General features: G+C 48.5%; 1 protein-coding gene across 1 annotated transcript in view; it reads left to right on the top strand.

The window, feature by feature from the left end:
• RP1 (RP1 axonemal microtubule associated) overlaps positions 1–17352 on the top strand; it is a 295171-nt gene that overhangs the window by 176561 nt on the left and 101258 nt on the right. The window contains exon 33 of the mRNA XM_073329615.1: positions 53–207. Coding sequence (XP_073185716.1) covers positions 53–207 — 155 coding nt within the window. The remainder of the gene's footprint in view (positions 1–52; positions 208–17352) is intronic.

Below are 17352 nucleotides of genomic sequence, written 5' to 3'. Positions count from 1 at the left end.
TTCCCTTTCAATTCAATCTGTTTTGTTCAAACAATCTTCTTTCTTTGTATAGTCAACAAGTATATTGTCTCTATACACACTGGTGACCACTGGGGATCAGAAACCTTTGCAAATGTTTATATCACTCTGTATGGTGAAAGAGGGGACACAGGTGTGAGGAAACTGCACGAACCATTGGTAAAAGGAGGAAAATTTCAAAGGAACAAGGTAAAAAGACACAAAACTTAAGTTTTCTTACAAACTCAAACAATAGCACTGTTTTCTGAATGTCTACCACCAGCTCTTGATTGTAAGAACAAAATTCTCCTTATAGATTTTTGTAGCAGTATTCTGTTCCAGCTTTATCCCTAGATTTTCCATAGGTGATAATCAGGGTTCTACATTTGCATGTGTAAAGCAGCTTATCTGAGTCATAACCCTTGTGATCATGCCTCTCAACTTTTTATGTCCCAAATGTGGGATGCAGTGTGTGACAAAGAACCAAAATTAGTGTCATAAAAATGATTCATGCAGGAAACTTATATTGCTGTGAGATTCATTCCTTTAAATGTAAATAGCTGTTTTGATAATCATAGCTTAAATATTATTTCTGTTGATAATTTTCAATAACAAAAGTGAGGGGGAGCCAAATTTGTTTGGAACGTAGGTAGCTTTTGGGACTAAAACAAATGACACCCCCTGAAAGAAGAGATATTTAATGTATAACCTCAGATGAGAAATTTTACTTAAAGAAGAGAATGCACTGACAGAGTTTAAAAATAAGATAATCCTTTTTCATACTTACTCACCAAGCTATAGTATTCTTAAGAAAGCAGAGAGTCTTAGATTTCTGTGAAATTATTTCATTTAACAATCATATCGACAACATAAAGGATGAAACGAGATTCAGTGTCTAACTTAGAGAACCCCTAACCTGTCTGCTTCTATGTGTGTCTCAAGCCCACTTCCTGTTAGTTACTTGCAGGGTCCACAAGGTGGCATTATTCCATACTTAACTTAGCTCCTTCGTTGAGTAGTGGCCCTATGCATGCTCCACTTCAGGAGTTCATGCTCCTCTTGAGCCCTTAATTGGAGATTTCTAGCTATCCGTGTCTGTTTGGCTCGCACATGCACCGTAAACCTCCATGTGGCAGACACCAAGGCTATATAGGGGTGAACAAGCGATCTGCCCTCAGTTCCTTCTCTATTGCCTCGGCCTGAGGTGGAGCCCTAGCATTTCCACCTAGAACATGCTCAGCCTTCTGTTTTTTTTATTGCAGTTATGCGGTTTATAGTTAGTTAGCAAGTTAGGTGAGAGGGTTGATGATTTAACTGGGAATTGATGATTTAACTGGGAATTGATGATTTAACTGGGAATTGGTCCTGCTTTGAGCAGGGGGTTGGACTAGATGACCTTCTGGGGTCCCTTCCAACCCTGATATTCTATGATTCTATGATTCTATGGTTGTTTTTCCCTCTCTTTTTTCCTCTCTGGGAGACTTGTCTTCTCCTAGCGGAGCATGCCTGGCTCACCAGGCTTCAAATGCTGCCTTTGTTGCCGGGAGGCTATACCGGTAAGCAATGAGCACTCCAGGTGTGTCTGGGGCATTCCCACATATCGCAGAAGTATTCCTTCTCCTTGGTCCTAAAGCCCAGGACAAAAAAGACCAAGGAGATAAAGCTCAGAGCGTTAACCGTAAAACACTGCCCGCAACACTTTCTGAGCCAGGTCAGGAGACCTATCCCACCACACATCTGTCTCTGGATGGATTCAGCACCCTGAAAACCTCAAGGCATTCTTCCCCTAAAGAAGGGAATCTTTGGAGGCCACTAGGAAGACACCCAGAAAGAGAAGCATGGACTCTCACTCTAAGCCCTGGTCTACACTAGGACTTTAGGTCGAATTTAGCAGCGTTAAGTCGATGTAAACCTGCACCCGTCCACACGATGAAGCCCTTTATTTCGACTTAAAGGGCTCTTAAAATCGATTTCCTTACTCCACCCCTGACAAGTGGATTAGCGCTTAAATCGACCTTGCCGGCTCGAATTTGGGGTACTGTGGACACAATTCGACGGTATTGGCCTCCGGGAGCTATCCGAGAGTGCTCCATTGTGACCGCTCTGGACAGCACTCTCAACTCAGATGCACTGGCCAGGTAGACAGGAAAAGAACCGCGAACTTTTGAATCTCATTTCCTGTTTGGCCAGCGTGGCAAGCTGCAGGTGACCATGCAGAGCTCATCAGCAGAGGTGACCATGATGGAGTCCCAGAATCGCAAAAGAGGTCCAGCATGGACCGAACGGGAGGTATGCGATCTGATCGCTGTTTGGGGAGAGGAATCCGTGCTATCAGAACTCCGTTCCAGTTTTCGAAATGCCAAAACCTTGTCAAAATCTCCCAGGGCATGAAGGACAGAGGCCATAACAGGGACCCGAAGCAGTGCCGCATGAAACTTAAGGAGCTGAGGCAAGCCTACCAGAAAACCAGAGAGGCGAACAGCTGCTCCGGGTCAGAGCCCCAAACATGCCGCTTCTATGATGAGCTGCATGGCATTTTAGGGGGTTCAGCCACCACTACCCCAGCCGTGTTGTTTGACTCCTTCAATGGAGATGGAGGAAACACGGAAGCAGGTTTTGGGGATGAAGAAGATGATGATGATGATGAGGTTGTAGATAGCTCACAGCAAGCAAGCGGAGAAACCAGTTTTCCCGACAGCCAGGAACTGTTTCTCACCCTGGACCTGGAGCCAGTACCCCCTGAACCCACCCAAGGCTGCTTCCTGGCCCCGGCAGGTGGAGAAGGGACCTCCGGTGAGTGTACCTTTTAAAATACTATACATGGTTTAAAAGCAAGCATGTGAAAGGATTACTTTGCCCTGGCATTCGCGGCTCTCCTGGATGTACTCCCAAAGCCTTTGCAAAAGGTTTCTGGGGAGGGCAGCCTTATTGCGTCCTTCATGGTAGGACACTTTACCACTCCAGGCCAGTAACACGTACTCAGGAATCATTGTACAACAAAGCATTGCAGTGTATGTTTGCTGGCGTTCAAACAACATCCGTTCTTTATCTCTCTGTGTTATCCTCAGGAGAGTGAGATATAATTCATGGTCACCTGGTTGAAATAGAGTGCTTTTCTTCAGGGGACACTCAGAGGAGCCCGTTCCTGCTGGGCTGTTTGCCTGTGGCTAAACAGAAATGTTCCCCGCTGTTAGCCATGGGGAGGGGGGAGGGTTGAGGGGGTAGCCACACGGTGGGGGGGAGGCAAAATGCGACCTTGTAACGAAAGCACATGTGCTATGTATGTAATGTTAACAACAAGGTTTACCCTGAAAGAGTGTAGCCACTGTTTTATAAAATGTGTCTTTTTAAATACCGCTGTCCCTTTTTTTTTCTCCACCAGCTGCATGTGTTTCAATGATCACAGGATCTTCTCCTTCCCAGAGGCTAGTGCAGCTTAGAAAGAAAAAAAAAAACGCACTCGAGATGAAATGTTCTCCGAGCTCATGCTGTCCTCCCGCACTGACAGAGCACAGACGAATGCGTGGAGGCAAATAATGTCAGAGTGCAGGAAAGCACAAAATGTCCGGGAGGAGAGGTGGTGGGCTGAAGAGAGTAAGTGGCGGGCTGAAGACAGGGCTGAAGCTCAAATGTGGCAGGAGCATGATGAGAGGAGGCAGGATTCAATGCTGAGGCTGCTGGATGTATGGTTGAGCTCCAGTGTATGGTTGAGCTGCAGCAAAGGCAGCTGGAGCACAGACTGCCACTACAGCCCCTGTGTAACCAACCGCCCTCCTCCCCAAGTTCCATAGCCTCCTCACCCAGACGCCCAAGAACGCGGTGGGGGGGCCACCGGCCAACCAGCCACTCCGCCACAGAGGATTGCCCCAAAAGAAAGAAGGCTGGCATTCAATAAATTTTAAAGTTGTAAACTATTAAAGTGCTGTGTGGCATTTTCCTTCCCTCCTCCACCACCCCTCCTGGGCTACCTTGGTAGTCATCCCCCTATTTGTGTGATGAATGAATAAAGAATGCATGAATGTGAAGCAACAATGACTTTATTGCCTCTGCAAGCGGTGATCGAAGGGAGGAGGGGAGGATGGTTAGCTTACAGGGAAGTAGAGTGAACCAAGGGGCAGGGGGTTTCATCAAGGAGAAACAAACAGAACTTTCACACCGTAGCCTGGCCAGTCATGAAACTGGTTTTCAAAGCTTCTCTGATGCGTACCGCGCCCTCCTGTGCTCTTCTAACCGCCCTGGTGTCTGGCTGCGTGTAATCAGCAGCCAGACGATTTGCTTCAACCTCCCACCCCACCATAAACGTCTCCCACTTACTCTCACAGATATTGTGGAGCACACAGCAAGCAGTAATAACAGTGGGAATTTTGGTTTCCCTGAGGTCTAAGCGAGTCAGTAAACTGCGCCAGCGCGCCTTTAAACGTCTAAATGCACATTCTACCACCATTCTGCACTTGCTCAGCCTGTAGTTGAACAGCTCCTGACTATTGTCCAGGGTGCCTGTGTACAGCTTCATGAGCCATGGCATTAAGGGGTAGGCTGGGTCCCCAAGGATACATATAGGCATTTCAACATCCCCAACAGTTATTTTCTGGTCTGGGAATAAAGTCCCTTTCTGCAGCTTTTGAAACAGACCAGAGTTCCTGAAGATGCGAGCGTCATGTACTTTTCCCGGCCATCCCACGTTGATGTTGATGAAACGTCCCTTGTGATCCACCAGAGGTTGCAGCACTATTGAAAAGTACCCCTTGCGGTTTATGTACTCGGCAGCTTGGTGCTCCGGTGCCAAGAGAGGGATATGGGTTCCGTCTATGGACCCACCACAGTTAGGGAATCCCATTGCAGCAAAGCCATCCACTATGACCTGCACATTTCCCAGGGTCACTACCCTTGATATCAGCAGATCTTTGATTGCATGGGCTACTTGCATCACAGCAGTCCCCACAGTAGATTTGCCCACTCCAAATTGATTCCCAACTGACCCCAACGCTGTCTGGCGTTGCAAGCTTCCACAGGGCTATCGCCACTCGCTTCTCAACTGTAAGGGCTGCTCTCATCTTGGTATTCATGCGCTTCAGGGCAGGGGAAAGCAAGTCACAAAGTTCCATGAAAGTGCCCTTACGCATGCGAAAGTTTCGCAGCCACTGGGAATTGTCCCACACCTGCAACACTATGCGGTCCCACCAGTCTGTGCTTGTTTCCCGAGCCCAGAATCGACGTTCCACAGCATAAACCTGCCCCATTAGCACCATGATGCATGCATTGGCAGGGCCCATGCTTTCAGAGAAATCTGTGTCCATGTCCTGATCACTCCCGTGACCGCGCTGACGTTGCCTCCTCACCCGGTATCGCTTTGCGAGGTTCCGGTGCTGCATATACTGCTGGATAATGTGTGTGGTGTTTAATGTGCTCCTAATTCCCAAAGTGAGCTGAGCGACCTCCATGCTTGCCTTGGTATGGCGTCCGCACAGAAAAAGGGTGCGGAACGATTGTCTGCCGTTGCTCTGACGGAGGGAGGGGCGACTGACGACATGGCTTACAGAGTTGTCTTCAGGGAGCTAAAATCAACAAAGGGGGTGGCTTTACATCAAGGAGTATTTCAGGCAGGACTTCACGGAGGGTTCCAATAAGAAATGGTGCACCTAAGTTATTGTTCTTATTGGAACAAGGAGGTTAGTCTGGCCTCTGATTGATACATGGCTAGATTTACCTCGCTGCACCTTCCCTGTGAGTGACTGCAGTGTGACCTAGAGGAATGAGTCCCCTAGACGGGGGAGGAGGCAAATGAGTACAAAACAAATCTGGTCTATTTCTTGTTTTGATCCACTCCATCTATCTTTTACATCTTTGGCTGGCAGCAGATGGTGCAGAAGGACTACATGCCATCCACATCTCATGGCTGCTCCGCAGAAGATGGTGCAATATGACTGCTAGCAATCCGTATCTCCTGCCTGCTCACCATAAGACGGTTCAATAGGATTGACTGCAGGACTAAAGAGAATGACCTGGTCAAGTCACTCCAAATTTAATCCCTGAGCCGATGTCTGCCCAGGCGCTCATGGCCGACGTGGCCAGGAGCATCTCAGACATGATGATGACGGCTACCAGTCGTACTGTACCGTCTGCTGCTACAAGGCAAGGGGTTGCTGCTACTGTGTAGCAATGCCGTATCGCGTCTGCCAGCACCCAGGAGACATATGGTGACGATTACCTGAGCAGGCTCCATGCTTGCCGTGGTATGGCATCTGCACAGGTAACTCAGGAAAAAAGGCGCGAAACAATTGTCTGCCCTTGCTTTCACGGAGGGAGGGAGGGAACGGGGGCCTGACAATATGTACCTAGAACCACCCGCGACAATGTTTTAGCCCCATCAGAGTGCTCCATTGTGACTGCTCTGGACAGCACTCTCAACTCAGATGCACGATTGTTTGCCGTTGCTCTGATGCAGGGAGGAGAGACTGACGACACGGCTTACAGGGTTGGCTTCAGGGAGCTAAAATCAACAAAGGGGGTGGCTTTACATCAAGGAGTATTTCAGGCAGGACTTCACGGAGGGTTCCAATAAGAAATGGTGCACCTAAGTTATTGTTCTTATTGGAACAAGGAGGTTAGCTTGGCCTCTGATTGATACATGGCTAGATTTACCTCGCTGCACCTTCTTTGTGAGTGACTACAGTGTGACCTAGAGGAATGAGTCCCCTAGGATGCGGGGAAGCAAATGAGTACAAAACAAATCTGGTCTATTTCTTGTTTTGATCCACTCCATCTATCTTTTACATCTTTGGCTGGCAGCAGACGGTGCAGAAGGACTACATGCCATCCACATCTCATGGCTGCTCGGCAGAAGATGGTACAATACGACTACTAGCAATCCTCATCTCTTGCCTGCCTGGCAGAAGATGGTACAGTACGACTGCTAGCAATCCATATTGCCTGCCTGCTCACCATAAGATGGTTCAATAGGACTGACTGCAGGACTAAAGAGAATGACCTGGTCACGTCACTCCAGATTTAGTCCCTGCGCCCATGTCTGCCCAGGCGCTCCCAGCCGACGTGGCCAGGAGCACCTTGGACACAACGATGACAGCTACCAGTCGTATTGCACCGTCTCCTGCCAGAAGGCAATGGGTTGCTGCTACTGTGTAGCAATGCTGTACCGCGTCTGCCAGCACCCAGGAGACATACGGTGATGGTTACCTGAGCGGGCTCCATGCTTGCCGTGGTATGGCGTCTGCACAGGTAACTCAGGAAAAAAGGCGCAAAACAATTGTCTGCCCTTGCTTTCACGGAGGGAGGGATGGAACGGGGGCCTGATGATATGTACCCAGAACCACCCGCGACAATGTTTTAGCCCCATCAGGCATTGGGATCTCAACCCAGAATTCCAATGGGCAGCGGAGACTGCGGGAACTGTGGGATAGCTACCCACAGTGCAACTCTCCGGAAGTCGACTCTAGCCTTGATACTGTGGAAGCGCTCCGCCGAGTTAATGCACTTAATACACTTAGACCATTTTCTGTGGGGACACACACACTCGAATATATAAAACCGATTTCTAAAAAATCGACTTCTATAAATTCGACCTTATTCCGTAGTGTAGACATACCCTAAGAAGCCTGTCATAAATATAAAGGGAAGCGTAACAACCTTCCTGTATACAGTACTGTAAAATCCCTCCTGGCCAGAGGCACAATGTCCTTTTAACTGTAAAGGGTTAAGAAGCTCAGATAACCTGGCTGGCACCTGACCAAAAGGACCAATAAGGGGGCAAGATACTTTCAAATCTGGTGGGGAGGCAGGGGGAAGGAGGCTTTTGTCTGTCTGTTCTGTGTGCTTGCCGGAGAGAGATATAGAAAGCAAGCAATTGAACTCCATTAGAATCAGTAAGTACTAGCAAGGAAATGCGTTAATTTACTTTTGTTTTGACTTGTGATTTTCTCTGTGCTGAGAGGAAGGTGTATTCCTGGTTTTCTTTTTGTAACTTTAAAGTTTTTGCCCAGAGGGAAATCCTCTGTGTTTTAAATCTGATTGCCCTGTGAGATTAGCTTCCCTTCTAATTTTATAGAGGTGCTTCTTTTACCTTTTTTCTTTCTAATACAGTTCTGTTTCTTTTAAGAGCCCGACTGATTTCTCTATTGTCCTCAGACCCAGGGGTTTGGGTCTGTGATCACTTTGTAACCAATTGGTTAGGATATTATTCTCAAGCCTCCCCAGGAAAGAGGGTGTAAGGGCTTGGAGGGATATTTTGGAGGAATAGGAACTCCAAGTGGTCCTTTCCCTGATTCTTTGTTAAATCACTTGGTGGTGGCAGCGTACCCTCCAAGGGCAAAAAGTTTGTGCCTTGGGGAAGTTTTACCCTAAGCTAGTAGAAATAAGCTTAGGAGGTCTTTCATGCGGGTCCCCACATCAGTACCCTAGAGTTTAGAGTGGGGAGGGAACCATGAGCCAAAAAAGATCAGGTCCCCATCAAGGTCCTCAGTCTCTGAAGGTATTGCTGAGGCCAAGGGCTCTTCCTCCAGTACCGGTGGGCCTGTGAAGTCCTGGAGTTCCAAGGACAAGAAGCATGGCTCCAATAGGGCCCAGGTACCATCCACCAGTAATGAGGATAAGTACAGGGTACCATTGAGCTTGACCCTGCTATTGGCACCAAAGGATCCATTCTGTTAATGCGGTCCTGCACCTTAACCCAGCCATCAGTACTGATGCAAGCAGCTCAGCCAGGGGTATCCTCAGTATCGAGCAAGCAATGGTGCCAGATGTCAGTGATGCACTCATCAGTGGTACCAGCAGCTTCAGCTACCTCTACCTTGTCTATGGCATTAGTCTCCAAGTGGCCATCCTTTGGCACAGGACTCCACTCTGTCTTCAATGGCTGCCCCACCCCCCCATGGGAGGACATGGAGGAAGAGGACTCCTAATCAGTCTCCTTGATTTTGGTAAGGGGTACTCTTACATACCCCTTTGGGAATCTGCTTTTGGCCAGCTATAGGGAGGACCATGCAGGTCATCAAGGATGGTGGTGGAACCAGCGTTGCTTGCGACCCCCACTTCTTTATGGACCCCTGAAATGGCTACATTGGGATCTGTGGGCCGCCTATCAGTAGCAATTTACCAGACCACCAGTACTGCCCCTCAGGGAGACCAGAGTTTCCCATCCCCCCTCTCCCCATCCTCCACCCCACAGGAGGAAATGTTTGAGGACCACGAGGCTAGGGCAGATGAAGAAGCCATGCCTGAGACTCCCATTTCATTATCATCAGTGGATGAGATGGTTATGCCTCCACCACTTTTCATGGCTGACAATTTCAGGCAGTTTCAGAACCTCATTAGAAAGATAGCCCACACCCTGCAGATCCCTCTGAGGAGGTCAAGAATGTGCAATACTAGCTGCTGGGGATCTTGCAGTCGGCAACACACTCCAGGGTGGTGATACCTATTGATGAGATTGTCCTGGCTCTGGCTAAGACAGTCTGGCAAACACGTTCTACTATTCCAACAACATGCAAAAGGGCAAATCAGTAATACTAAGTGCCCCTTAAGGATTCTGACTTTTTATTTTCCCATCCCCCACCCAACTAACCTAAAAACAATGAGGAGTCCTTGTGGCACCTTAGAACTAACAAATGTATTTGGGCATAAGCTTTCGTGGGCTAGAACCCACTTCATCAGATGCATGGAGTGGAAAATACAGTAGCAGGTATATTTATACATAAGCAAGTATTTTCCACTCCATGCATCTGATGAAGTGGATTCTAGCCCACGAAATCTTATGCCCAAATACATTTGTTAGTCTCTAAGGTGCCACAAGAACTCTTCGTTGTTTTTGCTGATACAGACTAACATGGCTGCCACTCTGAAACCTGTGACCAACTAACCTAGTGTTGGATGTGGTGAATGAATGCTGTACTTTTTGAGATCTCCCCTCTTGACAAGGACAAAAAGCAGCTGGATCTCTCTGGATGAAAGTCATACTTGTCCACAATCCTGTGGTTCTGGAGCGAAAATTATCAGGCGGTCATGTCCAAATACAACAAGTTCACAGTCTTTATTGAGCAGCTGCCGCACAACTAACTGCAGAGGGCCAACTATGACCAAACAGCTCTCCAAGCATCCCTAGATACTGTGGATGCTACTGCCAGATCCATCTCTACAATGGTAGTTATGTGCATGGCTCTAACTTTCAGGGTTTCTGAGAAAGATTCAAAGCACAACAGGACCTCCCCTTTGACACTCATAAGCTTTTCTCAGAGACCACAAAGAACGCCCTGCGCATGCTGAGGGACTCCAAGGCTACCCCCCACCCCCGAGAAGAAGGGCTGAACCAGGCCAGAGAGGCTGCGCAGACCCACAGCCAATCAAAGAAGGCCTGGGGAGAGCAATCAGGGCAGAGGGAGAGGCAGCCAATCAGGGCCGGCATAGGCCCTATACAAAGACTGCCTAGCAAAGAGCAAGGGAGTCTCTCCCTGGTGGGCAAGGGAGGAGGACTGGCTCCTGAACTGAAAGGTAGTACCTTAGACAGAGCAGTGCTGGGGAAGAGCAGAAGGAGCTGGGGAGCTCTGGCCAAGGAAAACCCCAGGCTGCCGGCCTAGCTACAAAGGGTTGGGCAGGTGCATAGGGCCAAAGGGGAAGTGGCCCAGGGACAATAGCAGGACAAGGGGAGAGCAGAGAGGCTGCTGCTAGAGGGTCCCTGTGTCGGGACCCAGAGTAGCGGGTGAGCCTGAGTCCACCCCTTCCCACCTGTACTGCACCTGGCTGAGGAGGAGTGTGGCCTGATAAAGGCTGGGGCTGACCCCTGTGACAAAGGGCTAGACTTTGAGGCTGTAGTTGGCCGCTAGGGTGGGTGTAGAGCAAAGACTGCTGATTGCACCAAACTCCCAGAAGGGAGTGAGACTGGAGCAGTGGGCTCTGCCGGAGGGCAGTGTCCTGAAGAGGACGCTGCTGAAAAGGGAGCAATGTGGGTCCCCAAAGCAGCAGAGCAGATGAAGGGCAAGGCTCCATGCGCAAAAGGTGCTCCATGACTGGACGGAGCTAATTCCTGGAGCAACCAGTGGGAGGCGCCAGCGGTGGTGAGTCTTGACCTCGTCTCACACACCTTGTCACGGTTCCTCCCCCACTCTGAACTCTAGGGTACAGATGTGGGGACCTGCATGAAAAACCTCCTAAGCTTATCTTTACCAGCTTAGGTCAAAACTTCCCCAAGGTACAAAATATTACCTCCGTTATCCTTGGACTGGCCGCTACCACCACCAAACTAATACTGGTTACTGGGGAAGAGCTGTTTGGACGCGTCCTTCCCCCCAAAATACTTCCCAAAACCTTGCACCCCACTTCCTGGACAAGGTTTGGTAAAAAGCCTCAACAATTTGCATAGGTGACCACAGACCCAAACCCTTGGATCTGAAAACAATGAAAAAGCATTCAGTGTTTTACAAGAAGACTTTTAATAAAAAATAGAAGTAAATAGAAATAAAGAAATCCCCCCTGTAAAATCAGGATGGTAGATATCTTACAGGGTAATTAGATTCAAAAACATAGAGAACCCCTCTAGGCAAAACCTTAAGTTACAAAAAAGATACACAGACAGAAATAGTTACTCTATTCAGCACAATTCTTTTCTCAGCCATTTAAAGAAATCATAATCTAACACATATCTAGCTAGATTACTTACTAAAAGTTCTAAGGCTCCATTCCTGGTCTATCCCTGGCAGAAACCAGCATACAGACAGACACAGACCCTTTGTTTCTCTCCCTCCTCCCAGCTTTTGAAAGTATCTTGTCTCCTCATTGGTCATTTTGGTCAGGTGCCAGCGAGGTTACCTTTAGCTTCTTAACCCTTTACAGGTGAGAGGAGCTTTCCCCTGGCCAGGAGGGATTTCAAAGGGGTTTACCCTTCCCTTTATATTTATGACACGCCCCCCAAATCTCAGCTAGGGTGAAACACTGGCTGGGATTTCTTCCTGGAGCTCTAGGAAAAACAGAGTTAATAAGACACATGCATCTCTAAATATACTACCAAGTACATAAAGACTAACAATATTTTCCACATCTCAAGGACGATTTTAACCAGTTGATTCTGGGAAACTTTCACGGGAGAGTGCATCAGCCACTTTGTTAGAAGCTCCTGAGATGTGTTGGATGTCGAAATCAAAATCTTGGAGAGCTAAACTCCACCAAAGAAGTTTTTTGTTAGTTTCTTTGACGGTGTGAAGCCACTTTAGTGCAGCATGGTCGGTTTGCAGGTGGAAACGCCGTCCCCAAACATATGGGCGTAGCTTTTCCAGAGCGTAGACAATGGCATAACATTCTTTTTCAGTGACTGACCAGTTGCTTTCCCTCTCAGACAGTTTTTTGCTGAGAAACACTACAGGGTGGAATTCTTGATCAGGTCCTTTCTGCATTAAAACTGCTCCCACACCACGCTCGGATGCATCTGTGGTTACTAGGAACGGTTTGTCAAAGTCTGGGGCCCTTAGTACAGGGTCAGACATGAGTGTCGCTTTAAGCTTGTTAAAGGCCTTCTGACACTTTCCGGTCCACTGAACAGCATTTGGCTGTTTCTTTTTGGTTAGGTCTGTCAGTGGGGCAGCGATTTGGCTGTAGTGCGGTACAAATCGTCTGTAATAACCGGCCAAGCCTAAGAAGGATTGAACCTGTTTCTTTGACTTTGGGACAGGCCACTTTTGGATAGCATCCACTTTGGCCTGTAGGGGGCTGATAGTTCCTTGACCCACCTGGTGTCCAAGGTAAGTCACTCTGTTTAGGCCTATTTGACACTTCTTAGCCTTAACAGTTAGTCCTGCCTCCCTTATGCGCTCAAGGACTTTTTGTAGATGTTCCAGGTGGTCTGCCCAGGAATCCGAAAATATGGCCACATCGTCAAGGTAGGCGACTGCATATTCTCCTAATCCCGCTAGGAGACCATCTACAAGTCTTTGGAAAGTGGCGGGTGCATTTCGCAGCCCGAAAGGGAGTACATTAAATTCATACAGCCCGAGATGTGTGATGAAGGCTGACCTTTCCTTGGCAGATTCATCTAGCGGTACCTGCCAGTACCCCTTGGTTAAGTCCAAGGTAGAGATGAACTGGGCCCGTCCCAGTTTCTCTAATAGTTCATCTGTGCGTGGCATTGGATAGTTGTCTGGGCGAGTTACAGCATTTAGCTTACGGTAGTCCACGCAAAAACGTATTTCCCCATCTGGTTTGGGAACTAGAACCACTGGAGATGCCCATGCACTTTCAGAGGGGCGGATTACACCCATCTGTAACATATCCTGGATCTCCCGTTCTATAGCAGTTTTAGCTTGAGGAGACACCCGGTAAGGGTGGACCCTAATTGGGTGAGCATTACCTGTGTCAATGGAGTGGTATGCCCGTTCAGTCAGTCCTGGGGTGGCTGAGAACGTTGGCGCGTAGCTAGTGCACAGCTCCTGGATCTGCTGTCGCTGCATACGCCCAAGGGTCATGGAGAGGTTCACCTCTTCCACACCACCAGCACATTTCCCTTCGTAATAGACACCTTCAGGCCACTCAGCGTCGTCTCCTCCCTGGGCTGTAAACTGACAAACCTTTAATTCTCTGGAATAAAAGGGCTTTAGAGAATTAATATGATACACCTTAGGCTTTCGGTTGGAGGTGGGGAATGCTATGAGATAATTAACAGCTCCCAGGCGCTCCTGGACCACGAATGGCCCTTCCCACGATGCTTCCATTTTATGGGCCTGGAGCGCCTTTAAGACCATGACCTGGTCTCCTACTTTGAAGGAACGCTCTCTGGCATGTTTATCATACCAGGCTTTTTGCTCTTTTTGAGCATCCTGTAAGTTTTCTCTAGCAAGGGCTAAAGAGGTTCGGAGGGTGTTTTGTAGGTTGGTTACAAAGTCCAGAATGTTAGTTCCTGGAGAAGGTGTAAATCCCTCCCATTGCTGCTTCACCAACTGCAATGGCCCCTTAACCTCACGGCCATATACAAGTTCAAATGGGGAAAACCCTAAACTGGGATGTGGTACAGCTCTGTAGGCAAAGAGCAACTGCTGCAATACTAGGTCCCAATCATTGGAGTGCTCATTTACGAATTTACGTATCATGGCCCCCAAAGTTCCATTAAACTTCTCCACCATGCCATTTGTTTGATGATGGTAAGGAGTGGCAACCAAGTGATTTACCCCATGAGCTTCCCAAAGGTTTTTCATAGTTCCTGCCAGGAAATTAGTCCCTGCATCTGTGAGGATGTCGGAGGGCCAACCTACCCTGGCAAAAATGTCTGCTAGTGCCTGGCACACACTTTTAGCCCTGGTGTTGCTTAGAGCTACTGCTTCCGGCCATCGGGTGGCAAAATCCATGGAAGTCAGTATGTACTGCTTTCCTCTGGGTGTCTTTTTCGGAAAAGGACCCAGAATATCCACAGCTACTAGCTGAAATGGAACTTCAATGATGGGGAGTGGCTGGAGAGGAGCTTTGACCTGGTCTTGGGGTTTTCCCACTCTTTGGCACACCTCACAAGACTGGACATAAGTAGAAACATCCTTGCCCATTCCCTCCCAGTGGAATGACCTGCCCAAACGGTCTTTGGTCCTGTTCACCCCAGCATGGCCACTAGGGTGATCATGGGCTAAGCTCAAGAGCTTGGCCCGGTATTTAGTTGGAACTACCAACTGTCTCTGAGGATGCCAGTCTTCCTGGTGTCCCCCAGAAAGAGTTTCCTTGTATAAAAGTCCTCTTTCTACAACAAACATGGATCGATTAGAAGAGCTGAGAGGCGGTGGGTTGCTCCGTGCCGCCGTCCACGCTCTCTGGAGGCTTTCATCTGCTTCCTGTTCAGTCTGGAACTGTTCCCTTGATGCTGGAGACATCAGTTCCTCATTGGATTGGGGACATAGGCTTGGTCCCTCTGGAAGCAATATAGGGGATGGAGCTGTTTCTGTTGACTGTGAACCGCTCTCCGCTGGTGCACTATGTTGGGATTCAGGCTCCGGCTGAGCCTCTTGTGTAGGGTTATCGGCTGCTGCCAGTTCAGGTTCGGTGGGGCCCTCTGGTGTTGAGGTTGCAAGTACTGGATTCAGTGCTGGCACGGGGTCTGGTGTTGGTTGTTTGGCTGGTTCCGGTTCTGGGACTGGTTCCGTCTGGGTCTCTGGGACTGGATCCACTACTGCTGTTGCAGACATTGGCCTGGGGTCCGGGTCCATCACCTCTGACCGGGCCCTGATAGAAGTTTCCGGAACAGAGCTAGGCCCCACGGCTTGTTTAGCCTGGCTGCGGGTGACCGTTCCCACCCTCTTGGCCTGCTTCACGTGATTGGCCAAGTCTTCCCCCAACAGCATGGGGATGGGATAATCATCATAGACTGCAAAAGTCCACATTCCTGACCAGCCCTTGTACTGGACAGGCAACTTGGCTGTAGGCAAATTGAAAGAGTTGGACTTGAAGGGTTGAATCGTCACTTGGATCTCTGGGTTGATTAAATTGGGGTCCACTAAGGAAGCATGGATAGCTGACACTTGTGCTCCGGTGTCCCTCCACGCGGTGACCTTCTTCCCGCCCACACTCACAGTTTCCCTCCGCTCCAAGGGTATCTGGGAGGTATCTGGGCCTGTGGACCTCTGGTGTGATTCCGGTGCAATGAACTGTAATCTGTTGGGGTTCTTGGGGCAGTTGGCCTTTACATGCCCCAGCTCGTTACATTTAAAACATCGTCCAGCTGACGGGTCACTGGGGCTTTGATGGGCTGATTGAAGGTTTGAATCCTCCCGCTCCTCTGGATTTATGATTGTGCCCTTTAGCCTTCCTCTCTTTGGGGACCACGTGTCCATTTCTACCTGGCTTGGGAGTGGATCACTATGGACCAACAGATCTTGGAGGTCATAACATCAACTATACCATTCATTTTATATCACTCTCTTCCTTCCACCCCTTCCCTGTCCCTCTTCAGGGACCTCTCTCATGAGCTTCTGCTGAGGCAAAAGGTGGACTTTCTCCTCCAACTAGGAGTAATAGAACCAGTCCCTTCATCTCAAAGGGGCAGGGTGTTCTACTCAAAATATTTCCTACTGCCAAAGAAGAACAGTGATTGGAGCCGGATCTTAGATCTAAGACTGTTGAACAAGTTCATTAAGCCTCAAAAGTTCAGGATGGTGACTCTGTAAGTCCTTTGCTGGAGGAAGGGATTTGGAGCAAGGCAATCAAGGTAATGTTGGACAACATGTCCTGCGTGTTTTATATTAACAAGTAGGGAGGAGCAAGATCCCCTTCCTTGGGTACTGAAGCCATAAAGCTCAGGAACTGGTCCAGATTTTAGTGGTCTAACTCCCAGACTCCCAGAACACCACAGCCAGAGATTTCTCCCACTACTATGAATGGGACCTGGACACCCAGGTTCTTCACAGCATGTTCCAGAGATCGATCTTTTATGCCGCTTCAGAGAACAGGAAGTGCTTTCTCTTCTGTTCCAGGGCAGGATCTATGTCACCACTCCCTGGGGGTGCTTTCCTTCTATTGTGAAAGAAGAGTCTGTTCTATGCCTTTCTCCCACCTCCCTAATTCTAAGGGGGCTGAACGAGATCAGGCAGGACAGGGCCAGAGTTCTTTCTTCTCATAGCACTAACTTGGCCAAGACAAGCTTGGTACCCTTACCTGCTTCAACTCAGTATCCAACTATCAATCAAATTCCCGACCGTGTCTCAGGGTGTGGCTCCTTGATGGCTCTATGGATGTGCAGCACATGTTATTAAACAGTAGAAAAACATTAACCCGCACTACCTACGTACTGAAATGGAAGAGATTTTGTCCATTGGTTTGGTTGTTGCTACCTCTAGCCTGAGTTGGTTCCCCTTTCTCTCATCGTAGGTTAACTGCTGGATCTAAAGACATCTGGGTTATCCATCAGATCAGTCAAGGTACACCTGGCCACAGTGTCAGCCTTTGAACCCCCAGGCAAGAGATTCTTAATTTTTGCTCACCCGATATCCAGATTTATTAAGTGTCTGGGTAATCTCTTCCCCCACATTAGATCCTGACCCTGTTTTGGGACCTCAACCTGGTTCTCAACCACCTCATGAAAGCTCCATTCAAACCAATGGTGATCTGTTCCCTACCACATTCGTCAATGAAGATGGCCTTCTTAGTTGCCATCATGTCAGCATCTAGGGTCAGGGAGATTGGAGCCTTGATGGCAGACTTCCCACCCCTGCCTCCCTTACAATGTTCTTTATGGCAAGGTCATTAAAGTTCCACAATCTAGGTTCCTACCAAAGAATTTTCATCCTAACTATTCTATCCATCTGCCAGTATTTTTTCCAAAACTTCAGTTCTCAGCAGGAATCCTATTTCCATATCTTGGATGTTAGAAGGGACTTCACCTTCCAC

This window comes from Lepidochelys kempii, chromosome 2 (assembly GCF_965140265.1).
Source record: "Lepidochelys kempii isolate rLepKem1 chromosome 2, rLepKem1.hap2, whole genome shotgun sequence".
NCBI lineage: Eukaryota > Metazoa > Chordata > Testudines > Cheloniidae > Lepidochelys > Lepidochelys kempii.
Note: the sequence above shows the minus strand (reverse complement) of the source record. Positions and strands in the feature narration are given on the sequence as shown.